Source organism: Empidonax traillii, unplaced genomic scaffold (assembly GCF_003031625.1).
Source record: "Empidonax traillii isolate 1590-97213 ecotype Southwest subspecies unplaced genomic scaffold, ASM303162v1 scaffold1678:size223582, whole genome shotgun sequence".
Lineage (NCBI taxonomy): Eukaryota > Metazoa > Chordata > Aves > Passeriformes > Tyrannidae > Empidonax > Empidonax traillii.
The window spans coordinates 90,842-118,780 of NW_020956871.1; the positions used below are offsets into that span (position 1 = coordinate 90,842).

The 27,939-nt window shown below is 50.3% G+C and overlaps 1 protein-coding gene across 1 annotated transcript; it reads left to right on the forward strand.

Annotated features, from left to right (window-relative positions):
• The first annotated feature begins 7,618 nt into the window (after window positions 1-7,618).
• TRIM29 (tripartite motif containing 29) lies at window positions 7,619-27,087 on the forward strand. The gene is made up of 9 exons (XM_027908322.1): window positions 7,619-8,473; window positions 15,335-15,430; window positions 16,624-16,857; window positions 17,197-17,395; window positions 19,594-19,677; window positions 22,410-22,469; window positions 23,582-23,683; window positions 24,702-24,778; window positions 25,916-27,087. Exons 1-9 carry the CDS (start codon window positions 7,619-7,621, stop codon window positions 25,976-25,978), a joined length of 1,770 nt encoding a protein of 589 aa, XP_027764123.1. The 3' UTR covers window positions 25,979-27,087.
• Window positions 27,088-27,939: the final 852 nt, after the last annotated feature.

Here is a 27,939-nt window from a genome sequence, read left to right on the forward strand (position 1 = left end):
GGCTGCCAGGAGGATGCCTGGCCTCGGGATGTGCCCCTTGCCCTGCTCCCAGTGTCCAGACTGCTCCCCTGCACCTTATTACGGGCACTTAACTCACCACACACAGCTCCTACTGTGGTGACAGAGCTGCCACCAAGTCCAGAAAGCCCTGCCCTGAGGGGGCAGGTGACAGGATGGCCAGGCAAGGATGCAGGTGCCACCAAGGAGCTCATTACCTCCCCATACCTTTGAGTTAGGTCCTGCTGTGGGGGTTCCTTGAGCTGTAAAGCCCTTCAGAGGTTGGTTTTGCCGGGTGGGAAGCAGGGAATGGCTTCTTCTGCCACCAGACCACGTAGGAATGAAGCAAAGAACCCCCCAGTGCAGTTGGCAGGACGATGGGGGCTGGTCACAGGGAGGATTTGGGGGTGCAGGGGATGCTCTGGGCTGTCCTGGTGCATCTGAGGGGCTGGGGCAGAGAGAGCTGGGGGAGCTTTCTGAGAGGTGGAGTCTGAGCTCTGCCATTTGAACAATGGTCTTGGAAGAAGACACAAACAGGTGCTGAAGGCCCATGAGCTCAGTGCCACTGACGTCAGAGCTGCTGTGATCTGCCTGTCCCCACGTCCTTTCCAAGGCAAACATCAGACATTTTCCATCAGACACTGCTTTCCTTGGGTGCCAAATCCCACTCCCGTTTCTGCAAGCCAGGGCTGGTGTCCACATGCTCCTGTGGAATTGCAGATCCCTTCCCAAGCTTTAGACACTGGGAAGCCCTGCCAGGAGCAGGTAAGGGACCTGGGAAGATGAGCTGTGTCCAGGACTACCTGCTCCCACTCCATCTGAATGCCAATCTACCCTGTTCCTGGAGAAAGGCAGCCTTGCTGGCCTTCCCTGCAGCCTGCTGATCCAGTTGTTTTCCCCTGGAAAAGGGGATGGCATGACACAGTTGTTTTTCCCAGGCAGCTGCCACCACCCTAAAGCCAGGGGGTGGGTTTGGGCTGCAGAGGGATAATGCTGACCAAGGGCAGGCAAGCCTAGACAAGGCAGTGCTGCTGTTGCTGCTGCTGAGTAAGTGGTGGATGCTAAAACCTTCCCCCAGGTCTGTCCTGACCCTCAACCTGCCTTGGCTTCTGTCACGTTATCCTGAATTTACTGCCATGACTAAGTGAGGTTCAGACCCCGGGTTGACTCCCTTATCTGGATTTTATATTTCTCTCCCAGAATTGTTCTGATTTCTTTTTTTCCCTCCTTCTCCCTTCTTTTCCCAGTGTTCTCCCCCTTGGTCTCTCCCCCTTCACCTCTGTCTCATATTTCTTTTGCTGTCCTATTTTTTTTCCCATTCTGTGTTTACAGTGGAAGGGGAGAGGGGAATAAATCAAGGGACACACGTGCCTACACACACACACACACACAGGAGATGGATATTTGTCTTGCTCAGTCACAGGGTGAATAAGCTCCCTTGTTCCAACATGTTTTCAGATTTAACTTCCCAGGGGCTTTTCAGAATGAGAATTCCTCTGAGCAGCCACACACGAGGGCTGAGCTCACAGCCGTTTGCTCTGTGTGGTGGCCTCATTCCTCAGGCTTTTTCTCCCCCCTCTGGATTTCCAGGAACCCAACAATGACAGGGAGCCCACCCAGAGCCTCCCCTTGAAGCCTCCCTGTGGGCAGGGCGGCCCAGCCAGGCCAGGCTCAGCTCCTCAGATGGCTCCTGGTGTGACAAAGCAGGGGCAAAGCCTCTCTTGGGGGTGTTTTCTGCCCCCTCTGCAGGGCAGAAGATACAAGAAGCAGGATCTTGGCTGCTGAGGTTCTCCCACACCTGTGGGACGCTGCCCTGGGTGGGTGATGGTTCCCTCCCTTTGAGCCTGGCTCAGGGCTCTGGGATGCAACTGTCACCTGTCCTGCTCTCCCTCGCTCCATGCTGGGCTGCTGGTGACCCTGGAGGCCTTGGGAGGGACAGAGCCACACTTACAAGGAGTGTTTCTCCATGCACAGTGTTCTCCTGCCCTTGCCAGACCACTGCCTGGAGGGCTGCTTGGCTTGCCATTGCCAAACCCAGAGGATTTCAGAGGATTTCAGGGGTTGTACTAATAGCTGTCTGCCCTTTTGCTTCTCTCCCTGCCTGTCCTTGTTCTGCCCCTCTTCACCCATCCGTGTTTCCCCAATTTTTCTGCAGGCTGGGCACTGTGAGTCACACACATCCCATCGGCTCCAATCCCAGACCTCACCTGGGATTTGGATTCTGGGAAGGCAGAGGCTGCGCTGAGAGGGAAGCTGGGGAGCTGCTGCTGCCCTGGGAGAGCACAGAGGCTTGGAGAGGGAAAACAGGGAACTGTGGGAGCTCAGAGAAGGAGACCAAGGAGGAATAAGTGATGCTGTTCCTTCTAAAAGCCCCTTATCACCCAACCACACAACCACACAGCTTCCTCCACGTTCCCAAGGAGCCAAAGAGAATATGCCATCCTACAGCAGATGGTAAAAAGCCTCCACTGGGCCTTGCCAGCCCAGCTAAGGAATATTCTTTGCTGATCCCAAATTTGGAGATTGTGTGCTAGTGCTGAGCAGACACCTGAGAGGTGCAACCAGCCCCACCCAACTTCCCCATCTCAGGCTGGGCCGAGTGCGTGAAAAGGAGGTGGGAAAGAAAACAAAAACTGAAAACCAATGACACAGAAACCAAGTTAATCATCAAAGTGGGGGGCTGGGGGGGGGGAATCCTTCCTGACCTATACAGGACAACCAGCAGCAGCCTTGAAACACAGGCTTAATTAATTAATTAAAGCCAACATGAATGTGGTGCAACAAGCCTTGTGAGCACACTGGAGGCATGCAGGATCCTCTGTACAGTTATGCAACGTGTTGATGACTGCAGCAAGCTCACCCTGAATCCTGGACTCTGGTGTCCAAGACTGTTTCAAAGGCCATCCCTGAACTTCGACCCTGTGATGCTTTTCTAATTTCTAGCCTGCGTTTTTCAACGGCCAGGTTGACCCTGTTTGATGTGACAAAAGCATCGTCCTTTAACTCAGAGCTCCCCTCTTCAGCTGCACACCCATTTAATGCTGAGCTGTCGTTTTCCTCCTTCGGCCTTCTCAGAGCTGAAGACTCAGCAGAACCACTAGAAAGGGGTCCTCCCCCAGGCAGCAAATACCCTCCAGTTGTCCTGCCCCACGCCCTCTCCCTCCTGCAGTGAGTCACCTCACTGAGTATCGCTGTTACAACACGGCCTTTTATGTCCTGCCTGTAACTTGTTCCAATAATTAAGATTCCCCAAGGTCCAGCTCATAGCCTGCAGGCCTGATTTAAGCCCTGGGAAGCTCGTCCTTGGCCAGCTTGGTACCCTGGAGGAGCTATCTGAATGCTCACGCTGCCCTAAAAGCCCGAGTCGTCGTAGCTGGAGTCAAATCCTGCCCAGGGCCTGAGCAGAGCTGAGCCCTCGGTTCAGCACCTGCCTAAATGCGATAAAGTGCATCCCCCCCCCAAAATATGATCCTCCTGGTTGAGTTCTCCTTCCCTTCATCACCTGCTGGGAGACACTGGGGCCTTCCAGTGCCTTAAGGGGGCTTATAAGAGGGAGGGAGAGGGATTTTTTACGTGGGCGGATAACGACAGGACAGTGGTTTTCAACTGGAAGAGAGTAGGTTTAGTGGGGATGTCAAGAAGAAATCATTCCCTGTGAGGGTGGGGAGGCCCTGGCATAGGTTTGCCCGGAGAAGCTGTGGCTGCCCCATCCCTGGAAGTGTCCAAGGCCAGGTTGGAGCAACCTGGGCTGTAGTGGAAAGGTGGAAAGTCTCCCTGCCCATGGCATTTGTGGAACAGGATGGTCTGTAAGGTCTCTTCCAACCCAACTCATCCCATGATTCAATGAAATCCCAGCTCAGAGTGTCTGCAGAGCTGCTCTCAGCACAGCTGCAGCAATGGGGTCGTTTCCCCCGTGCCCTTCTCTGCCAGGAGAGCCCCACTGACCCACCTGGACGCACTGCTGACCGAATCTGCTGCCTGTGAGAGCAGCACGAAGCCCTGAACTCGTTCTGCCTGCTCTGCTGTCACCCTGGGAGCTGCTTAATGCATTGGGCATTGCTCAATGGGCTCCACATGCCTGGCAGATTGATTCCTGGGCTCTCCTGGAGCAGAAACAACCCAGCTGCACCTCAGCCTCGCATCTCCTGGCCCTGCTTTTATTTTCTATAAAGGTGGAAGAAATGAGAAAGGGCTGAAGGAATGTAGGATGTGAAAGCAGAGTGGATTAGTGGGTAGAGCACAGGTAATTAGCAGACAGGTTCCCTGCTCCCAGTTTGGTTGGAGTTGTTGTGAGAACTGGGGCCAGTGAATCATGGGCTGGTTGAGCTAATTCTCCATGACTCTCCATGACTTCATCAGTCGCTGGTGTTTGAAATTCTCCTCTGGAGCCTGTCTAAAGGAGTGCCCTGGGGTTGGCTTAACTGTTTCTATTCTACTTAGCTTGAAATGGACCCAATTTTTTCACTTTTTCATCCTGGGGATATTTGGTTTTTAGGCACCAGCCCACGAGGATTTTTGTGCAGCACATTCCACTTCATTCAGTACAAGCAACAAACACCCAAACTTTCTGCTACAATGGGGAAAAAAACGATGTTCAAAACAAGAGCAGCATCATCATAGACTATTAAATATTAAATATTTTTTAAAAAATATCAAGGATTTAGAGGGGTCACAATGATGAAAAGTAAGAGAATGAAACAGCCATTTCAGGGTGGGGGGGGTAAATCTGCTGAAAAATCTGTTGTTTCCCCAGTACGTGCCTCAGTTTCCCTAATTGCCACATGGGGTTAGCAACCCAGACCTATTTTGCAAAGGTGTTGTCAAGTTTAATTTGTGAACCTTTGAAAAGCTGCTGTGAGTTTTAGAGATGAAAGGCCCTGCAGATGCCAGGGGTGGGTGTGTGCTCTGAGTCACAGGCACAGACAAGGGCCCATCACACACAGCCCTGCAGAGGAGACTGTTGTCCTGTGCAGGGAATGTGGGGAGAACTAGCTCAAAAATCACTTATACAAGTGTGAACTCATGCTAGAGAAATCAGGAGCCACCCTCTGGGAGGTGCAAAGATAAAGAGACAGCCAGGCTGGGCTGGACTTTGGCTCCTAAATTGCTCTGGAAAACGTGAGACCCCACCTGGAACAGTGTGTACAGATCAGGGGCCCCCCAACACAAGGAGGATGGGGAATTGTTGGAGCAAGTCCAACAAAGGAGGCCACAGAGGTGATAAAGGGGCCTGGAGACAGGATGGGGCTGGAGAAGAGGAGGTTGTGTGGACACCTCGGAGCACCTTCCAGCGTCTTGAAGGGGCTACAGGGAAACTGGAGAGGGACTGAAGGGACAGGACAAGGAGGAATGGCTTCAAACTGAAAGAGGGGAAATTGAGGATGAAGATAATCCTTCCTGGTGAGGGTGGGCAGGCCCTGGCACAGGTTGCCCAGAGAAGCTGTGGCTGCTCCATCCCTGGAAGTGTCCAAGGCCAGGTTGGACGGGGCTTGGAGCAACCTGCTCCGGTAGAAAGTGTCCCGTGGAGCAAAATACGGTCTTTGAGGTCCTTTCCAACCTGAAGCATTCTGTGAATTTATGATTTACTCTGCGTTTGTGTCAAGATCTAAAAATTCAGCCCTTATTCTTCTCACTGCCTTACCTTGTCCAACATCTCAACAAAGCAGCAGGAAAACGAGAGAAACCAAGGCCACCTTCTTCCACATTAGACCTCTTCATGCAGATGTTTTTTGTTCCTTAGGTATTAAATGCTGGCTGGAAAAGCTCTGCTGAGTCTCCTCTGTACACGTGAGAACAGGCACCTCCACCCTCCAGTATTTTTAATTACTTGGAGATCTGCAGGACTGTTGATGTTATAAAGAACAGCTCAGCCCAGACAGCCAGGGGGGAAGAAATACATGCACGTCAGTCAGATTTTTCTTTTATGAAATTGGTTTTCTAAAAAATAGCATTGCCCTTTCCTACTTGTGACTCATGAAAGACTGTGGCCCTGTTAATAAAACAATGTCCATTCGAAATCACTGCAAAAGGTGTGGCCTTTCCCAACAACCATTATCCCCCAAAAAATCATGTATACTGAGCCATTTCTCATAGACAGAGTGCCATAATGACATGCAGGCAGTCGGGGGGCAGGATCTCTAAGCCAGGAAAAATCTATGAGCCAAAAAAAAAAATAAAATCTATAAAATTTATATATAAAATATAAAAATCTGGACTTTTCCTCCACTGCTTCAATCACTTCCAGCAGGGGTTTCATTACAGATGTTTAATGAGACATTATTACAGCTAAAAAATCACATTCTCCAGCAACGCCACCGTTGCATTCTGTGCAAACTAAGTTAAGCCCAGATCTTTGGCATGGTTAATTTACACCCTGGGCAATAATCTCAGAGAAATCTCACTGAAATCCAGGGCATAATCCGAAATTCTGTGATACGAGATCAACCTCCTCCTTTTGAAGCTGCCAGAATTCACCAGTGCTTATAAAGAGCCTTTTCCCTCTGAAATCTGTGATTCCAACAAGGGAGCATTTCCCAGGAATACAGCAAGTGAAGCCAGATCTATTTTTAAAACTTAAACCTTTCAGTTCTTTTTTTTTTTTATTTCTTTTTTTTTCCTTGCAAGAAATATTTTGGCCGTGTAGCTGCAACATAGTTCCTCTTCCAGGTGTGTTCCAGGTGTGTCTCTGAGCTCAGCGTGGACATTTATGGGAAGAGCTACATGGGATCCACCTGAACCCTTATCTCCCAACACACAAATGGGGGTTTTTGTTTTACTGGGCATATTTTGGACGTTGCACGGAAGAGCAGGACCAACCTGTTTTTTCTTGAGGCCAGCTGTGTTGTTCTGATGGATTTCCAGGTCTAGGTGGATGGATGGACCTTGCACAAACCCAAACTAAAGATAATAGGGTCTCTTAAAGCCAGTACTAACCATATTTCCCCTGCCTGTCCTGCTGAGCGCAGTGAGCCCTCGGGGGAGCCCCGCTGAGGAACGCTTCATTCTGGGCGTTCGTTTTAATTACAGCCCTAATTATTTTTGGTGCATGTGGATGACCCAGTTAACAAACCCATCCTGGGCATCTCGTGGGGCTCTCCACCCCTGCCCCTCTCTGCGAGGAGGGAACCTCAGCTCCTGGCAACAAGGGAGCAGGATTATTTCTGAAACAAGCGGTCGGACTGGTTGCCACATCTTAATGAAAATGATTTCTTTCTTTCTTTTTTTTTTTTTTTTTTTTTTTTTTTTTTTTTTTTTTTTTGCGAAAGGCATTTTCTATGTATATAAACAGCCCTTCCTCCCAAACCTGGTTAGACAAGAATGTTCCTGGGTGTGGACTGCCTTGTATAATTAACTGCACAGCTGTAGCTTCTGATCCCTCAACGTCTGCTCCTTTCTTCCCCCCTCTTGCATCTCCCCAGCACAATCCAGGCGCTCTCCTCCTCCTCCTCCTCCCCGAGGGAGCTCCAGGTGCGTCACTTTGGGCAGAAGGGTTCCTGCATTCCACAGCCATTCCCTGCTGAGACAACGACAGGAGCAGGAGGAACCCGCTTTGGAGGGGGGCTGAGAGGCAGGAGCTGGGGGAAACCAGTGAGCACAGAGGCCACCTTGCCCTGCTTAGACCATGGAAACGGGGACAACAGCGAGGACAAACGGCACCACCGGGAAGGCCGAGGATGTGAAGAGCCCAACCACCCCCAAGAAAGAAGAGGAGGCGAAGAAGGCGACGAGCCCTGGCGGGGGTGAGAAAGAAGCTATAAAAGGCACGGGCGGTGCTGCGCTGGAGACGGGGCAAATCAAGAGCTCCCTCTTCTCTGGGAGTGACTGGAAGAGGCCCATCATTCAGTTTGTGGAGTCATCCGACGAGAAGAGGTCAACCTACTTCAGCATGGACTCGGCTGACTCCAAGAAGATGCAGTATGCCAGCGGACAGATAGGAGACCTGAGGAGGCCAGCCCTCTCCTTCCCAGAGAAAGGCGACCTCAGGAAGTCCCTCTTCTCCTTGGATTCCAAAAAGAGCTTCCTGCCCAGCGATGGGGAGGGGAGGAAGTCCCTGTTCTCTGCGGGGCAGATGGGGGACCTGAAGAAGTCTTCTCTGCCTCTGGTGGAGACGGGGGACCTGAGAAGACCCTTCAACAAGCCGGACAGAGCAGCTGGCTCACGGCCCAGGGTGAAGCTCGAGGATGTTCTGTGCGACTCCTGCATCGACAACAAGCAAAAGGCTGTGAAGTCCTGCCTGGTGTGCCAGGCTTCCTTCTGTGAGCTGCACCTCAAGCCCCACCTGGAGGGAGCAGCTTTCCGGGACCACCAGCTCCTGGACCCCATCAGGGACTTCGAAGCAAGAAAATGCCCTGTGCATGGGAAGACCATGGAGCTGTTCTGTCAGACGGACCAGATGTGCATCTGCTACCTCTGCATGTTCCAAGAGCACAAGAACCACAGCACGGTGACGGTGGAGATCGAGAAAGCGGGGAAAGAGGTAATTCTCTCTTTGTTTCGTGCTCCCATCGGTCTGTAGATGTCGATGTGACACCCCAGCCTTTGCTCTCCATTCTGCAGTCTCTGCTCAGGTCACGTCTGTGTGCAGTCCTGGGGTTGCAGGGGTGGTGGATGGGAAGTGTTTAGCAGAGGACTGGTATTGCCTGGGTGCTGCTGTGATGGGGACTGTTGTTCTCCTGATGGCTGGTTGCAGCACCACAACGCTGGTGGTGTGTTGCAGACTGGATTTGGGGGATGGAGAGTGTTGTTTCCACCCCTGGTTGCACACCTGACTTTAAGCAGAAGCTGAATCAAAGCCCTAGGAAAACCCAGTCTGGAGTTTTGATGGTGTTTGTGTAGTTTTACCCACAGCCAGAAAGGTGGGCATCAGGTTCCTCCAGGTGGTCAGATCAGCTGCTAAAGTTACTGGTAGGTTCTGGGTGACTGTTGAAAATTGCCATCTCAGCTCCTTCGAGTGAGATTATGGTTATTTTACTTATCTGTTACGGATATAATAATGAACAGTGTCAAGCCACACCTATGGGAAGAGGCTTTTGAAGCTTAGATGAAGAAAAAAGCCCTGGTGCAAGCACAAAACATGATCATTTCCCCTGGAGTGCTGCTACAATGGGTTTAGAGGATGGACATCTAAGGAGATGTAGACAAGGCTCACTAATGAAATGCCTTTCACCTTTGTTTGCTCAAAGCCTCGTGCTGTTTGCTTTCTGGGTGGGTGGATGATTATTCCACAAGATCAGGGTCTCACCAGGTTCACTGCTTGCACATCCCCGTGGTAAAAGCATGTCCTGGCCTAGAAACCCTCCAAACAGACAAGGCAGGAGAGATGGCAGAAAGGATGACGTGAAAATGGCAAATAATTTGCCTGGAGTCCCACGGTCAGTGCGTGGCAGACACTGGAAGGGCACTAAGACCTGCTAAATCCTATTCTTAGGCACAGCCCAAGCCAGTGCTCTGATGTGGTGAGCAGGCAAATACAGGTACCTGCTGTTAGAAATTCTGGAGTTACCCTCAACTGGAAGAACAGTTGAACTCTTTCTAAGGAGCTGGGAAGATTTATCTCACAAGGCTGAAGGAGCATCTTATGCTGAGCTTATCTCTGTCTCCCCGTTTGGTCTTTCCTTGCCATGTCATCTTCAACCTGCAGCTTTGCCGAAACCAGACAAAGCTTCTTCCATGCCCCAGCCAGCCTTTCTTCAATTCCTGCAGGGCTTGCCAGCCTGCTGTTTGTTCCATAATTGCTTCTTCTTGTGGTTTTGATGTCAGCTCTGAACATCTCACGGCCCTGACACGAAGCTGTGTCTGGTGTCTGCCAGGGTGTCCGATCCCTCTGAGCTGTTTCTGCTGGAATGAGCTCAACAGTTGCTTCCTGAGGAAGCAAAGCCAGCCAGATCTTCTTCCTGTGGCTGGATGGATCTGCAACACCTTGCTTTTAAAGACTGAGCAGATTTACCTATGATTGAAATGATCTTTGATTTCTCTCTCCGAGTTCTTGGAGTTCTTGTGCCACTCCTTAAGCTCCACGCTTTAGTTCCTGCACTGTCCCTGTGCTGATCCTGCTGCTGCTGAGCCTGAAGGATTTAGGGCTTTATCAATCTGAATCACACACATGTGCAAGTTTCTCCTGAGGACGAGTTCTGTCCTGTTGTAACTTGAGCGAGTGTTCGCTCAGACAAAAACAATTAACAGAAGAGCTGTTGCTTACAAATGTTTATTCCTAGCCCTGGTTTTATTCACCATAGGTGGAGCCTCAGCAAGAACCACAAAGAGGAATGAGCGTTTCCAACCCTTTGTGTGTACCACCCCCCCATTATCAAGCCTTGCAAATCAGAGCTGGAATGTGACCACAAATTGGAATAGTGACCACTTTGAGGGCCTTTGTGGAAGGGAGAAGCAAAAAAAAACCCCACAGCAGGTCATCCCTATCCCTGCCCCCGTTTTCACAGCTCGGAATCCAAGCAGCTCCAGGGTAGCTTTGCTGCCTCCAAATTTGCTGACTGTGCCACTGGACTGGTGACCAGAATACAGAGAGACCCTTTCCCACTGTGGGGGATGCCAAGGATTAACTGGTTCGCCTGCAAGGATTCCCCAGTCCCTGGCTGTTCTGTGACTCCAAAACTGCAGAGGATTCCAGGAGCACTGGTGTTTATATGGGGGTGCTTGCAATTAAGCCTGACTGTCACTCTGGGTGCTCAGCAATTTGGTGGCACAAAACTGTCACATAATCAGGTGGTTTAGGTGCATCTGTCCTTTTGCACCAGTGGAAGGCACAGGGACTCAGCCAGAGCCATTTGTTCTGAGTTTCCACCCAGTGCTATTTGCATATTTTACCCAGCAAACCTTTAATGCCTTCCCCAGATCCACTTGGCATTAGTTTCCTGCTGCAGATTTAAAGGAAAAGTAAGCCCTGCACCAGAATCAGTGCAAGAAACAGCCAAGGAAAAGCCTGTGAGGCTGGGGAATAACCACTCACGCTTGAGAAGTGAGAATTGTCTACAGCAGCTTGTACACTCAAATAAAACCCCGTGGCCAGCTTGATTTATCAGCAGAACCAGAGCCCCCCTTGCAGACAGCATCCTTCATTTTGAAAGGGGATCCTTCACTCCAAACCTGTTTTACAGGCCTGTTCTCAAAAACGAGACAACTTCACCTCTGCCTGCTGGTGCCAGAGCCGTAAATAACCTGCCATTACCTCCCCCAGCAGCAGCCTCGGTGCCCAGAGTGGCAGGTCAGCTCTGCTGAGAGGCACTTTGATTTTAGTTTGCTTTATTTCTCTGAGTCTTCACCTTTAATGAAAGGTTCACGTTGTACCTCAGGTACAGGGGGCTGCTGGGCAGGGATGGGAGCTGGGTGTTCCTGGGCTCCAAGAATTCACAGAGGCTGAGCCAGGCTTTGAATTCAACCATCCCCAGGGATGGATCCGGAGGGATTTCCATCCCCTCTGCCTTGCTTTCACTGACCAGGGAGCAAACAGGGGTGTATCAGTATGGCAGCGTTCGTGGAATGTCACGGGATCAGCATGGGATGTCAGCATTCCACTGATGCAGTGTGGCTGTGAGACCTCATCTACAGCGGTTGTGGGTCACCTGTGGACACGGATGTTCCTTCCCCAGAGGTGGTGCAGTCACTGCAGGAGGCTCTTCCTAGCTGGAAAGCTGGAAAAGTGACCTGCTGCAAGCTGGGATTGGAGTAGATTTGCCTGTTTGCCAGCTTTCTGCATTAATGCCTCTACACTGAGGGCAGAATCCAGGGAAAATCCACCAGTTTGCAATACTCCAATCCACCAATCTGGAATTCTCTTCCAGCCCTGCAGAGAGCCTTTTCTGGGCTCAGCTCCCACAGTGGCATTTTTTGCAGGATGCTGGCAGAGGCTCCCAGAGATTTTTAGCCCACTGAGGGGCAAAATGCAGTTGTAAAACCAGCAGAACTGATACCTCCTCCAACAGATTCCTGACTCCTCAGCCGTGTCCCTTCCAACACTGGCCCTGCACCGGGACAACTCGTTTGAACAGCACTTCTCCAGCTTCATTACTGGGTTGGGATGTTGCTGCCAGTAATTAGCACAGCTCTCCCAGGCTGGTGACACAGGGGTGTTCCCTGATTCAGCCACTGGGTTCCCAGAGCATTAAGGGCATGATGATGCTTGCACTGCTGCCTTGCAGAAACGAGTTGCATCATGATGCAAGACTCATAATCTCAGGTCCTCTCCACAGCTCAAGGGCTGGGTACAGTTGTGGATGTTTAGTTGGACACTCTGAACTTTCACTTAGGCCACTTGGCTGGCCTAATTAACTCAGACTCCAGCAGGGGATCCAATCTAAGCTCAAAGACTCTCAGTGCTATCATTTCTCAACTTGCTCTGCTCAGACTGAATGGTCCACGCTTGTATTTCCTAGATCTTCTTCACTGTTACTGTTATTTCTGCACTGCAGGGACTCCCCCTGCCATGGGTGGTGTTTCTGTGTTATCTGTCACTGGCATCTTCTGAACCCCAATGCATTTGTTTTGGATGGTCCCTCACAAGAGAATCGGGGTTTGTTGCCCCTGGAAAATGTGAGAAATACCAAGAAAGCTGGGAGAGAAGTTTCCTCACAGAAGATGAAGTTGAGGTGACTGTGCCCAGTACCTGTAATTATACATGTATGTGATATACTGGACAGCTGAACCAGCCTTTCAGCCAGTCCCAGGCTGAACAGGGTCCTAAAAACATCATGAAATCATGATGTGGTCCCTCTCCAGGGCACCCTTATGAATCCTTACACCCATGTCACAGTTGTTGTACTATTCCAGAATCTCCTTGGACCTCCTTTGAACACTCCTTTCTATGATTTGGAGGGGGTTTTTTTTGGTTGTATTTTTTAATGTCTGTAGTATCACACAACCACACCTCCCTTCACCTCCCCTGCCCTTGCTGGTGTCTGTGCCAGTGTTTCCTTTTGCCATCAGAAGGGATGTTTTAACCCCTGCCAAACCTGGATGAGTGTGGTATTTGCATTCTGGCGATTGGAGCTATCTCTGTAATTTCCATTTGCAAGTCATAAATCTCTCACTCTAAATTGTTGTGTGGGTCTGCCCTTAAATAGTTGTTGCATCCCATCCCAGAGGCACCCAAACTATCTTTCTGGGCCAAGGGATGTTACAACTACAGCAAGCTTAGTATCACTTTCGAGCAAGTAATAGTTTCCAAAATTCCTTGGAGACCCATCTTAATTAAAAAGGACTATAAAAGTATCATGTTGTTATCACTGCCTTCCAGCCATCACCTGACTTTTTTGTTTTCCCTGTTATCTTTCTCTTCAAATCCCCTGTGTTTGGGAGTGTCTGTGTGGCTGTGAAAGGTCTGCTCTCCTCCAAAAAAATCCCTCAGAGTCTTGCCAGAAGAATATCCTGATATTTAGGGATGAGGAGGGAAATGATTGCTCAGGAGATGTGTGTTTTGAACTGCTTTGCTAACAATGGATACCATCTGCATGTAGCTCTGTGGCTCGAGAAAACAACTTGCATTTTAGTGTGATTTCTCACATTGGTTAATGGAGTGCAATAGGAAAAAAATGATCTAAAAATGCCTTTAATCTTGTTGCATTTTCCTGCTGTGCAAAGAGTGTTGATGCAGAGGACATTCTCACATGGATTCCTCCAAGTCACTCTATTGAAAATGTGGAAACTATTGGATCAAACTCATGTCTTTACTCTTTTGATCAGTAACAGAGAAAATTTTCTCATCTTGAAGCCTGTGTGGTTGCCTGATGAACCTGTACCACAAAACCCTTTCATTTGTACCCTGAAAAAAGATGAGATTCAGCTCATGACCCCATTCCATTCACTCCTGAAGGCTGTCAGGGTGTTTGGATCATATTCAAAGGGCCAGAGCTCTCTTAACTCCCAACAACGAGGACAGTGACAGTGTGAGGAGGCAGCTTCTCTGGCCCTGAGACACTTTTGAGTGCATTTCCCTTTTTGGTTCCCCCTTTTCTCGTGTTTTACAAGGCAGCAAAGCAACTGTGGAGTTGCTCTCCCTCTGTAAATGGAGATTGTCTAAACTGGAGCAGCAGGAGTCAATGGCTGTGCCTGATTCCAGCTCAGGGGGATGCTCAGACTCTGCTCTCCATCTGCCCTGATGGGCTGCTCTCCTGGTCTGGGCTGCTGGACAGCTTGTTGCCTGCTCTCCATCCTGAATGGAGAACTGGGAAGTTTTTAACTCCCGCTCTGAGGGTGCCTGTGATCAATAAGGACCCAGATTTTCATGCTGTGTTACGTTCCTGGACAGACAGCTGGGCGAGGTGCGTGGGAGCGGATTTATCCATCCAGTATCTCCCTTGCCTCTAATTGTTGCTCTCAGTACGAGTGGTTTTGGGGTCATGCAACCCTTTGCCAGCAGATCCCACAGGAGCAGCAGGTCTGCAGGACTGGTTGCAGAACACGGGTCATTTTTTGCCAACTGTGTAGTTCCTCAAGAGCTGTGGGGTGAGTGTCCCACAGCCAGATTGCCTGTAGTCATAGCTGTGCACACATGAAACACAGGAACACCTTGAAATGCGTCAACAAAGGCTTTGTCATGATGTGCTGGTGGTGAGTGTGAAGGGCCCAGGGAGGGGCTGCCCGGAGTTAACGGCACAGGGCAGTCCTGACAGCCCGGCCCTGGGCTCATCCTTCAGCTCCAGTCCCATGGGCTGCCCTGCAAGTGTCTGCTCTCAGCAAACCTGGGAAGCCACTGCACAGCCAAATGCAAATGAACCCCAGTGAAGTTGCTGATCTAAGCCAAGCAGGTTGACTACACCTCATCCCTCCTCCTTTTGTGCGCTTTTTTTCTTTTCTTTTTTTTTTTCTTTTATTTTTTTTTTCCAAGCATCCCCCAGCTTCATCATAACATGAAAGCCTCTCAATTCAGAGCAAATTAATCCACAATCCTGTCCAAACAGAATTCCTGCCGGAGGCATCATCCTCTTGTTGCAACACTCGTCAAACGTCATTCCGTAATTAGATGAAAACTGTTATTGCTGCAGAAGGCACACCCTGGGACGGGCCCTGCCCTGCACACACAGCTGAATTTTGAAACAGGCCTCTTCCCCCTCCAGCTCATGACTCTCATGTGATTAAAGGAGGCACGGTGGAAGGTGGGTGCCGGTGCTGAGGGAGCCGGCTCTCCTGACCCAGCCAGCGGCTCTGGGATGCTGTCCAGTGGCAGCACATGATCTCCATCTCAAGCGGTGCCAGCAGCCCGTGCCTCGCAGCCACTCCTGCTCGGGGCCAGGCGCAGCAGTGGGAGCACAGGGCTGCTTTGAAGTGGGCCACCCTCAGCCCCAGCTCATGAGACTCCCTCCTTCCCTCCCTCTCTCTCTCCCAGGCCGAGCTCTCGCTGCAGAAGGAGCAGCTGCAGCTGAAGATCATCGAGGTGGAGGATGAAGTGGACAAGTGGCAGAAGGAGAGGGACCGGATCAAGGTGTGTGTGAGACGTTAAGGCCTCTTATTGCTTTCTCTTCCACTCTCCCACATCCTCCTTTCCTTAATTTCCCTGCCACCCCCAGCTCTGACTCACTCCATCCCTCGCCCATCGCTCTCCCAAGCTCTCTCCTGCCAATCCTTGGCGACAGAGCTCCTCCTGGAGCCACCTTGCGACACGTCCCGGGGGAGATCAAGGAGAGGCAGCGCAGCCTTGTTACAAAACCACCCCAGGCACCTCCCTGCTCTGGGTGCCTGATGGCTCTTCTGTCCCCAGTAGCCAGGCAGAGTCAGAAACAAAGGTGTGCTGCTCCTCTTCCCACCAGACCACACGCAGGAATAACCCTCAGAAGGGCTCTGGGTAACCCAAACCGAGATAAGGCAGCACTTCCACCACCAAACACCTTATTTATAGTGGAACAGCTTATTTCCATACTGATATAAGGCTCCTTTATAATTCTTTCACCGTGGTAGGGGTTGGAATGTAGCAATGGCATTATTTTCTTTTTTTCATTTATGCCCTAACTGAATAGAGCAGTGAAAACACTATTTGGAGACGCCCCAGAAAATTTGCATAATATTAATAGACAAAGCCATTCTTCTCCCTTTCATGTGGTGCACACACAGTGGCTCACCAGTCCTGCTTTTCATCTGCTTTATTATTATTATTATTATTATTACTATTATTATTATTATTGGAAACCTGACCTAGAAATTTTAAGTCTGAATAGAGTTACATCCACAGTCTTTCTGAGGAATATTTCAGAGGGACCTCGAGGTCAGGTTTGTAAAAAGTGTTTCAGCACCTTTCATCCTTTGAAATGGGAGGAATGTGATGTTCAAATTGTTGAGGAGCCAGAAGCGTGATTTAGAAGGTTAAACAGTGTTTTTAAATATCACCTAAGAGTGCAGTTTATGAATTGGAATAAAAGATCTGCTCTTACAGTCAGGAAGACATCATGCCCTTTGGAGTGCATACACATAATCATTGCAGGGACAACTATTACTTCTCTTGGCACAACTTCTCTGGTGCTAAAACTTGCATACCTGCAGTCTCCATACTCTAAACGCTGAGAGTCCTTGGACAAACCCCCCTCTGTATCCCTCTGTTTGCAAAGTTGCTCCCTGAAAAGTTGAATATTTTCTTTCTCCCGTGTCTTTTCCTGCTCCTCCCCTCTCTGAACTGCCCCTCAGAATTACACCACCAACGAGAAAGCCACGGTGGACCAGCATTTCAAGGAGCTGATCCGTGACCTGGAGAGGCAGAGGGATGAGGTGAAGGCTGCCCTGGACCAGAGGGAAAAGATTGCATCAGAGAACGTGAAAGAAATCGTGGATGAGCTGGAGGAGAGGGCAAAGCTGCTGCGGGAGGACAAGGAGAACAGGGAGCAGATCCACCAGATCAGTGACTCCGTGCTCTTCCTGCAGGTAACTAAGACTCCATTGTGATTTGCTCTTTTCCCACTGAAGACAGGATTTGCCCTGAGGACAAATCCCAAGTGAGTTTAACACGTGTTCACCTTCTCCAGTTCAGTGCACACCCACGTCAGGAGCTTGCCTTGGCATTTGAAGCTGTTTCTGCTCGGGGAGGTGAAGAATGAACTTGGACATGCAGGTTGTTTTACAGATGGCTACAACTCATGGACAGAGCATTTGTCTGCCCCTCTTCAGCTCTCACACTACTTGGAGCCTAAGATTAGCCTGGGATTTGCCCTCCATCTCTCATGTTCCTCAGTAACCTCCGCTCCCTTCTTTTTATTTTGGCAGGAATTTGGGGCTCTGATGAGGAATTACGTGCCCCCTCCCTCTCTCCCAACCTACAGCGTGCTGCTGGAAGGGGAGAGCATGAGCCCATCCATGGGGCTCCTCAGGGATGACCTGCTCAACGTCTGCATGAGGCACGTGGAGAAGATCTGCAAGGCAGACCTGGGCCGCAACTTCATCGAGAGGAACCACATGGAGAACGGTAAAACAGCCCAGAAATCCCCCCCTTTTCTCCTTCCCCTGTCACTGAAAATGTGCTGTTTGAAAAGGCTGGTTTTCCAACTGGAAATGTCTCCAGTTTGGGGTTCAGTTTAGCTGCAGCTGGAACTGGGATAAAACTCCCTCTGTTCCTGCCTGCCCTGAGCCAGGGGGCTCAAGGGACACCCAGGGCCAAATGGTCCCCACACCTCAGTGCTTCTCGAGGACAGCTGATGTTTCTCAGGTGAATAAATGGTCATTGGCACAGCAGGGCAATGGATCTTCCAAGGTTACAACCCATTTCCTTTCAGTGGTTCCCAGTTAGCTCTGAATAAAGGATTTATCTTGCATCAGGCTCACACCTAAGATTAGGAGGACCAAGAGCAACCAAGGTTCACTTCCCCACAAACAGCCTTTGTAACCTTGGGCATGTTGCTTAATCCCATGAAATGACCTCTTGCCCCAAGAATGACAGGGATGGGAGTCAACAGTTATCTCACCAGGCTGCTGGAGGATATAATCTATTAGTAATTGAGGAACCCCAGATACCAGAACAATAAAGGTCAAGAAGCTGGATGTGTAATGTGAGGGTAAATTGCACCCTGCTTTTCAAGAGGGTGTGTGGCTCAAAAAGATGCAGGAATAACCTCAAATCCAGTTCATCCAAATCTGCTGCAAACCTGCAAGATCCCTGTTAATTCACTCAAGCTCACAGCACTTAACATTCCTCCTGAGTTAGTGCACTACACTGTCTAGTGCCACCATCTTCCATGAGACATGAATTAGATGGACCAGATACTTCTGGATCAGAGAACCAACCCTGCAGAGAAGTACAGAGACCACGCTCCAAGTGCTCCTGATGCACAGCTAGATTTTAAAACTCCCCTCTGCCCTTAAAATGAACATTATTTACCTTTCAACAGTTAACACTGCAGCAGTCCTGGTTATATTCTTAATACTCCACATGCTGAGAAATTTGGCTCTAACTTAATAAAAGTAGAGGACAAGCAGCTCAGACCCAAAAATCCCTTCTGTACGTTTTTCTTCCTTTTTTTTTTTTTTTTTTTTTTTTCACCTGAAACATTTTGCAGAATTTCCACCTGCTGAGCTGCTGGTTTTTGCCAGTCCTGAGGCAAATCCGTTTTGGCTTTGGCCACTTGTGCAACCCAACAGTTCTGGTAGCTCAGGATAAAGACTGAGCACTCCTTGATACTTGATCACTTTTAATTGGGGGTCTCCTCCTTTTACTGATGCCACTGGTACTTGAAATCCGTGGAATTCAAGTGCCAAAACATTTCTGAGCTGGGCAACTGAACCCTGCCAGAAACCCGGGTACTTCCAGAGGCTTTACCAGGGATTTAATGGGCACAGCTTGGAGTCTGCCTAATGAAAAGAACAATGGTATCCACTCAGTTGGGAAATGTTATTTAAGGTGAGTCTCAGGAACTTCAGAGCTCTCCCTTTTCCAAGCTACAGTTACACATGAAAGAGGGCAGCACTCTGCACCCAGTGACTGCAAGGAAATAGCTCCACAATTGCTTAATGGATTTAATTAACTCGGACTCCCCCTGAGTCACTGCAACAAATTCATTTGCTACTGGCTTGATGTTCTGGTGTAAAAACCTTCCCAGGAAGAAATACTATATTAATGGAATGAAACCTGCTTAATAGCAGACTCCAAAGGGAATCCACTTTCTTTTAGTTGTCATAACAGGTACCTACGTAGCAGAGTGGCAAGGAGACAAATAATCAGGAAGCATCCAGGGAGTTTAAATAACACAGAAATAAACCGGAGAAATAAAATAAAAGTTTGTTCAGTGACTGAAGAATCAAAGAATGGAACTATTTAAACATGGGAACCAAATTTGTCTTCCTTGCAGAGAACAATAGGTTTGTATAGGCCTCCAAAGAATGTGTTTTTATGAGCAAGTGTTCTGATAAAACATCATTTCCTGTGGATCAGTGTCAGAAAACCAAACCCAGGCTGTGAAAGAGCTGTTAAAAGTGCAGATTTCATCCACTTTGCATGAGGCTTGAACCGACCACCCTTGTCCAAGAGTCTGGAGCTGTTTGCTGCTTTATTTTAGCATCTTCCTCCAAAAACTGGAGGAGCCACTGAGCCCTCCCAGTTATCCCCTTCCCCCTCCTGCCCTCCCTCTCAGGGCCACTCAACTTCCCCCTCTCTCTGCTCTGCTTCTCCAGGTGACCACCGGTTCATGATGAACAACTACGAGTGGAACCAGCCTGACAACTTGAAGAGGTTTTCCATGTTCCTGTCTCCCAAAGGTATGGCACCCTACATACAGGTGGCCAGGCTTCCTCCAGACACAGCTTAGGGAAGGATCCTCATTGATAACGAGTCCCAAAATTTGCTTTCCCTCCATCCCACTGCGTGTTTATGCCGAGTCTTCTCTCCAGCTTACAGAGCTCTGGGAAGGTTTTGCCTTTTCATCTCAAACAGGGCAGAAAAAGAGAAGAGCTGGAGTGGCTGAACTCCTTCAAAGAGTGTAGTTTGTGAATGTATGGTTTTAAGATGTCTCACTGGGTTAAAGTCAGTGCTATTCTCCACCCAAAGCTTATCTCACTGTGCCATCAAGTGTGAAAGCTGCTCTAGGCTTGCTCTACATTAGGATTTTACTTTCACCAGCAAACATGCTTTTTCCTTGCAGGAAAAGGGCAGAAGAAGTGAGAAATGTGTCCTAAAAAAAAAAACAGGAGGCTGGAGTTCCTTTCTGAGCTCTGACAGCAAGAGCCCTGGTGATTTGCTCATGTCCCAGTTGTTGCATGACCACTACAGGATGAGCCTTGGGAGGAGATGAGTGTTCTCAACACTCCAAAATGACTTCCAAAATGACAGTTGCCATTTGTAAATTAGCTCCAGGACCCTGCAGAGCGAGGAGCTGAGGGTGCTGAAAGCCCAGGCAAGGCACTGCCTTGGAGAAAACGAAAGGGCAGGAAGGGTAGCACGAAATAAGCCACCGAATTTCAGCCCTGCCAGCCTTTGCCAGAGGCTTCCAGCTGCAGAGCCAGCTGGTGGGCAGGGATGTGCCCCAGCAATCAGCAGTGGCACTGCCCTGAGGGTGTATTCCTGCTCTGTGCTGGGGTTTCCTGGGGACAGCCCAGCTCCCAACACTGAGCCCTTTGTCTGGAGCTCCCCTTTGCCCTTCTCCTCAGCTCCCTGCCCACGCCTGGCGGCTCTGGCAGCCCTGCCTGGCGCCCAGGGGGTGAGGGGGGTTGTTTGGAGCAGATGCCAGGGGCAGGGCTGGCATTCCCAGGCTTCAGCAGGGCTGTTTCACACAGCTCAGGGGGCAGGGGGGCATTTTGCCAGAGGTTGGTTTTGCATGGAGCCTGTCTCCAAACACCTCCCCAGATGGTTAGTGCTGCTCTGCTGCCCCAGCTGTCTCAGGGCTTGACAGACTTTTACAAGGCTTTTCAGCCTTGAGGGATGTTTGAAAATTAATTCTAGAACTGCACAAGCTGAACCCAATCTCTACTCGAAAATGGGAAGCTTTGAGTTCAGGAAGCTCCCTGGCTGCCTGCTGGGATCCAGCATCCCAACCTCTTGAAGAGCCAGGAAGAATCACCAGGGACTGCGAAATCCAGGGTTTCTCCTTTAGTGCTGTCTGCCCTGAGCACTGGGAGGGCTGTTCAGTGGCCCCTCAAATACTGGGGGAGCGTTTATTCCACCTACACATCAGAGAGCACAGCCTGTGCTGCCTCCCACGTTCCTCATTCCGTGTTTTCTACCAACAAAGTCACTTTGTCCAGAACAACTAAAGCTCGTGGTTGCACTCACAGCCTCTGCTCAAATGGGGGTTGGACAGCACTGGGTTCTCCAGCAGGGTCAGGGCTCCAGCATGACAGAAAGGATCCAGCTGCTGCAGCCACACACGGGGAATTTGGGAGCAGAATGAATCAGTAGGCAAAGCAGGAGATGTGACCCACTTATCTGGCTGGCCCAGGACTGCCTGATGAATAATGCAACACAACCATCATCATTTAACTCTCTGGAGCTTTCTGTGCTCTCCCCACGTGTCATGTCCAGGTCCAGCACCACGGCTGATTGCATCTTTTCTAAGGAATTCTGTAAAATGGGAGGAGAAAAAGAGGACCACCCCTTTGCACTGTGTCATGTGCACAGAATCCTTGAGGATCTCATGAGAGATTAGTAACACACCCTTTTTTCTGGCTTGGTTTGGGTCACTGCAAGCTCTGCCTGAGGCCACAGTGGAAAATTTTCTGGGCTGAGGAATGCTGCCCAAGTAGTGCTCTGAGACATAAAACGTTTCAAAAGATGGAGGGACAATTTTTTTTTCAACTGCTCGATGCTCCTTTCTGTCCTCTCCCACTAAGCTTTCTTATCCTGATGCTGCAAACAGTTTGGCCAAAGCCAGGAGGAGGTTGGAAAGATCATCTCGTGCCTTTGGAAGCCTTTGGGTGAAGAGCAGGAGGGACTCAGGCGCCCAAGAGAGGGAGAGAGAACTGTGTAAATAGAAGCAGGGTTCATCCAGAGCAGCAGCCCACAGGATGGCAGCATAGCAGCTCCAAGTGTTCACCTTGGCTTTGCTTTACTGGGAGCCCAGTGCCTCACAAAAGGGCTGCAACAGCACCAGGGTGAAGCCCTGGAGCACATGCCTGTCCCAGTGCTGAGACAGCCCGTGCTCCTGAGGGAAATGTTCCTCTCCTTGCATCTCCCGAGCTCTAAATCCAAGCTCTGCATGCAGATCCCTCTGCAGAACAGTCCTGTTGAGTAGACAGACCTGAGTTGGCAATTTTCTGCAGCTCAAGGCAGCTCTGAGGCAGGGAGAGCTTTGTTCTCTACATGAGAAGTCTGTTCACCATTCCCTAGAACCCAGGGAAAAAAAGGCCAGCCTTTCCTGTGCTCCCTGCGCCCAGATTTCTGCTCTGGGGTTGCTCCCAAATCGGTGGGGACCTGTTTCCTAGAGCAATGCCAGGCCCAGACCTTGGAGCCAGCTCACCAGGAGCCGACTGCTGAACTGGATGCTCTTGTTTTACAGCCAATTTCAACCCACGATCATGGGAATTTTCCTCCTTCCAAGCGACCGAGGAAACACTTGGTACGGGTAATTCCCACTTCACTTTGAGAGGATCTAACCCCCCGTGCCACAGCTTTCTGGCTGCCTAACCAACCTCTCCTGCTTCCCCTCTCAGCTGTCCTGTCACCTGTCAGTCACTGTCTCCCAGAGCTGGCTGATCAGCACTGTCTGCACACACCCAACCCAGGGGGAGGCATCCCTGGCTCTCCTTGTTCAGACGGTGAAAGGAGGTGGAAAACACAGGAGCCACAAAATCCCCCACCCATAACACTCTGTTTGGAGGCTGTGGCAGGACCAGGAGAGGACTCCAAATACTCCCAGCCAGTCTCAGAAGCACGAGGCTGCTCCTCTCCATCCCACAAACACCTCTTGCTGGGTTCCTAAGTTCTCAGGGACTGAGAGGACGCACAGCATCCAGCAGGGCTGGGGAATGGGGTGCTTTGAGCACCGAGAACCAGCAGCAGGGAGCCTTTTCTTCCCAGATCCCCATCTTCCCTTTCCTCACCTGTGTTTTCTTCCTTTGATTTGTTCATGCTCAGGGGGTCCAGCCTTTCCCTTCACTCAAGAGGCAGCCACGGCCACCCTACCTGGGGTTGCTCTGGTGACTCACAGGCACACCCAAGTCATTCCTGCTTGCCATGCCACAGGCAGGGCTGTCTCCCTCTCATCTCTCTGCTCTCAGATTCATTCTGGCAGCCAGGGCCTGACTCTGAGGAGGCCAAGAGGGAAAGCCGTGCTTTAATTTCCATGGGCTTTGAATAAAGCCTCAAACCGCTGGGAGGCAAGGGAGCCTGGGCAGCCGTGGAGTCATTACTCCTGTCTCTGGAGATGCCCTTTACCTGCCAGGAAGCTGCTGCTCTTCAGCCACACCTGCACTCTGGGTCTCTCCAGAGAAAGGCTCTTCCCTGCCTGGGGCACTGGGATCAGCCCACACTCACACACCGTGCACACCAGGCTGACTGATCTCATCTGCCCTTTCTCCCCCAGAGAAGAGGGACAAAGCCTCTCGTTCCCACCCACCCCCCAGGCCAGGCGGAGGCAGCTTTACAGGGGGGTTGTGTTGAAAACGCTCGGGCTGCTCCACTGCAGCCTGTGGGACACCATGGAATAACACAACCTCTTCTATCTTCCAGTAGGCAATGGTACTAAGCTGCCTTTTCAGTTCTCCTCGGTGGGACAGAATCCGCCCGGTGACTTCAGCAAACAGTCTGATGGGAGCCTCTTCACTAAGACCGGTACTAGGAATTGAGTATTCCCCCTTCCTCCTGCCCCTTTTTGAGCTGATAACACACTTCATCCTGTTCTTTGCTCCTCCAGAGAAGGCCTGGAGCAATCCTGACTTAGATACCCGCACGTGCTTTCATGAGCAACTCTGCTGAACCAGGGCAACGGGAGTTTATTAAGCAGTGTTAGCAACTGTTAATGAAGTTTTATCTAGTGAAGAGGTGAAGGGATTTAAAATTTCGTTTGTGATGGGTAGAGACAAATTTTAGATGAGGAAGATACCAGGGAATGATGTCCATGGCCATTTGCCCCTCCAGCCTCACCAGTGTCCTCCTGAAAGATTTAAGAGACACTGAGCACAACCTTAAAAAAAAAAAAAAAAAAAAGTATGCAGTAGCTGCCTGTCCTCTTTCACCTGAACCAGAATCCCACATTCACCACCTCATCCTCCTCTTTTCATGAGTTCAAGGGCACCAGCACCTGCCAAGGAGAGTCAGGTCTGACTAATTTGCAGATGGAGATGGTGGGGAAAGGCCACTGTCTGATACCCTGAAACAGGCTGTGACACAGCAGGGCTGGTGTTATTTTTGAGTCAGAACGGAGCTGGTGTGGTAGAAGGGGGTTAGGCCTTATCACACCGCCAGAGGTGCTGTCATGAACCCCAGGCCTCAGCTCTTTGCGCTAATTAAACAGCCCAGGGTGCCCTTTGCAAGAGTCAGAATGCTGAGTTTGGGATTTGGCCTGAACTTAATTGGTCTGATTGCATTCATTCCACCTCCCTGCATTCCTCAGACGTTTTAATTAGCCAGACCTCCTTTACTCCCTTCTCCTAACTGGCTGGGTGGTGGAGTTGGACTCTGTCTGATGGCTGTTGTGTCCCACCCCAGCAATGGCTGCGTTTCCATGTTTAAGCGATGCGATACTAATGATGTGGCACTTCCAGTCCTGCTGCTCGTCCTGACGCTGGCCAGGGGACACGGGGGTGGTGGCAGGGACTGATCTATAACAGGCTGTTTTATGTTGTCACAGCTTACCCTTCCATAGTGAGACATCAGTCTGCAAAGGTGACGCCACAGACATGGAAATCCACTAAACAGTCTGTATTGGTAAGAAATATCTCCTCGGTGTGAAAGCTTGTGCACATCTCCAGCAGGAGAGCTGCCTCTTCCAGGGACAGCTGAGGATAGGGATGGGCCCTTTGGAAATGGGAGAGGAAAAGCTCCAAGCCAGCAGCTCCTGTTAGGGATGCAGACTAAACCCCCACCACCTCCACAGCTCTGGGCTGGGGGGATAATCAATACTGCAAAGATTTGGCCCTGCACAAATACTATAAGCACATTCCCACACACTCACCAGTTTTTTCTGTCTCCCTTCCTTGCTGATGCTCACACTTGTGATGACTATTTTATTTTTATAACCTCCATTCACCAGGTAGCTCTGAACCCAACAATTGAGCTGATAAATATAAGCATTTAAAAGTACCAAGATAGAAATGCGTGCTCTGGACTGCAGTGTCTCTGCAGGAGCTTTCATGGTCTATTGGGCCAATAATCTAGCTTTTAAAATAACCTTAAATGTGTATTTAAGTAATATACATTCTAAAAGGTCTGTAAATATGAATTTTCACAAAGGAGCATTCAGTCTAAGGAGGAATGTCTTTTTAACCCCCAGGAAGTTCTTTTAAACCAAGCCCCCCCCACCCTTTCCATATCTTAATTATATTGGAAATTAAAGCCATAAAATGAAAAGAATTTCAACAAAAGGGAACACTGAGCAGGAGGTGTGGGGCACTGAGCAGCAAGATGAGCTGGGTTTGCTCTGCCCATCCTTCCTGCTGTTCCTCTTATTAAACTGGTGCTGCACAAGAAAGGGCCAGTGTGTTTCTGTGAGGTGTCTCCCACACTCTGCACGTGAGATCTGGGCAGTGGATCAAACCTAAGCCAGGCTGGGCATTACAAAACCCAAACTGTTCCTGATTTCCACGCTCTCTGCTCCAGCGGTGTGAGCATTTTCTCACCTGGGCTGCAGGTTCTGCCTTGGCCAGTGCAGCCAGTGACCACTATAAATAAACAAAATGAATTGGCTGTTGTGTTTGCAACCCTCCAGAGGCTGCACAACACACCTTTGCCACGTGTTGCTTGTTGTGATGGTGCAGATAGGAGCGAAGAGCCAGGGTGAGAAGGTGTAGGTGGCCAGAAAGAGGAGGTGGGTCAAACTCACGTGCCCCAAATTCTCCATTGCAGTCACATTACCGCCCCTTTTACGTCAACAAAGGCAATGGAGCCACTTCCAACGAGGCACCTTGATCCCTGAAGATTTAGGGAAGAGCTGGCAGCACTTGGAGTGAAGACTCAGCTGCGGATTTTCATGGATGTACCTGCTACTATATTAACCTTACTGCTCTAATCTCTGCCAGGGAGAGGGAAGGTGCAGCAGGGAATAACCTTTGCTAGAGAAAACAAGGACTCTTTTTTTTTTTTTTTTCCCCCAAATCACCCAATTGCCTTGAAAGCTCCGCAGGCCTTAACAACGTAACCCCCTCCTTCTGCCGTCCCCTCGTCGTCCCCTGCCTGTTCCCCTCGCTGCTCTGCCTCTCCTGGGAAGCATGCATGCTTGGGTAGCACCCCCTGCCAAACAAACTTGCGTCCCCCCTTTGTCCTGAGTGGGTTTTTAGGAGCTGTTCCAATCCTGGTGAAGGTCCCAAGCTTGGGGTGCTCTGCCCAGAACGGAGAGGTCCCAGCCAGCCCCTGGGAGCAGTGACAGGCTAAAAGCTCTTTTTGTGCCTCTTCTATACCCTGTCACCCACCCTCTTTTGGGGACACCCAGCTTGGGGGCAGGTCCAGCACTGCCACCTCCCTGGATCCCTGCAGGTCCCACCACGCTTCCCCAGGGTCCTCCACCAGCTCAGCTCTGCTCCTTGCCTGCCAAAAAGCCACGACAGGACCTCTGCAGAGCTGCTGCAGCCCAAGGCCTGCTGCTGGTGGAGGGCAGAGAGCCTTTCCATCCCATTAAAGTGCCCCTCCAGCCACCTTTTCAAATTAAGAAATAAAAAAGAAAATCCATCCCGCTAATACAAGATTGATTAGACGCCATAGGTGTTGGGTGCTTTTCTGTTTTCTAGTGGTTTTTCTTAATTCCCCTAAACCAAAATTGATTTATATACTGTAGTTCAGGTTGGTTTTTTTTTATTTTTTCCCTGCAGTGGGCAATGAGAATTAGCCCTGTAGCTCTTTGCTCAGGATAATATTTTTTATTTGTCCCCTGGACAGATGAGTCACATCAGCACCCAGCCTGCAAAGCAGCCAGGGCTGGTTAAGCGTTCCATCATCTCCCTGAGATGATTTTTCCCTCTCCATGGACAAGCTGAGGGGTTGTGTCCATGCTGTGCAAAAGCCTCCCCTGGTCAGTCAGTGGGAGCAGGTGGCCCATGGCAGGGTCAGGGCCCTCCAACCTTGAGAACCAAAACCTAACAGCTACTTTTCATGGCTTGCTCTGCCCCTTTCCTGCCCCCCAAATGCCTCCAGCACCTTGCTGAGAGAGGTCCCACCTGTCATTCCCCGAAGATTATCTTCTGGCTAAAACCTGTGCAAAGATCCTGCTTTTCAATGCAACACCTCCTACAAAACTTCTGAGGCTGAACGTTGGTTGCTCCAGAGTACTTGAAATGTCACTTTATTTTATTTTTTTGCCTTAATGACCAGAGGGGGGAGGGGCTGGTGTGGTAGGGCAGGATGTGAAGAAAGGGAAACTATGGGATAGAGTTGCTTGGGAAAGCCCTGAAGGGTTTGAGTACGTGTGTGAAAGGAGAAAACGAGCCCCCTCCAGGTCTCACTGGTTTGCCCCCTGAGCAGGTTCCAGTAATCACTTGGGTTCCAGTAAAAGCCTCCACCACCTCCTCTTCATGTTCCAAAATGCGTCTGTGATCCCTCCTCCTCCTCCTCCTCCTCCAAAACTGGGATGTTAAAATCCCCCCTTCCTCCCAGTGCCAGCTGGGCACTGCCCCCTGTGACCAGCCTGAGGACACAACCATCCCTTTCCTGCTGCTGTCCCCTGCCCTGCCCCACCTCTGCAGCCCCCACAGCCTCTTTGCTCCCCGTCCCCTCCTCCAAATCCTCACAGACCCTGCACACACAGCTTTTCCCAGCCCGTGGAGCTGCTCCTGGGAGGTTGCCATGCCCCCCCCCCCCTCCCCACCCTTCCAGCCCTGCTGGTGTCCCCCCTTGCCCTGCCAGAGGAGCACAGTGGCACCTCTTCAGTCCCGGGGGAT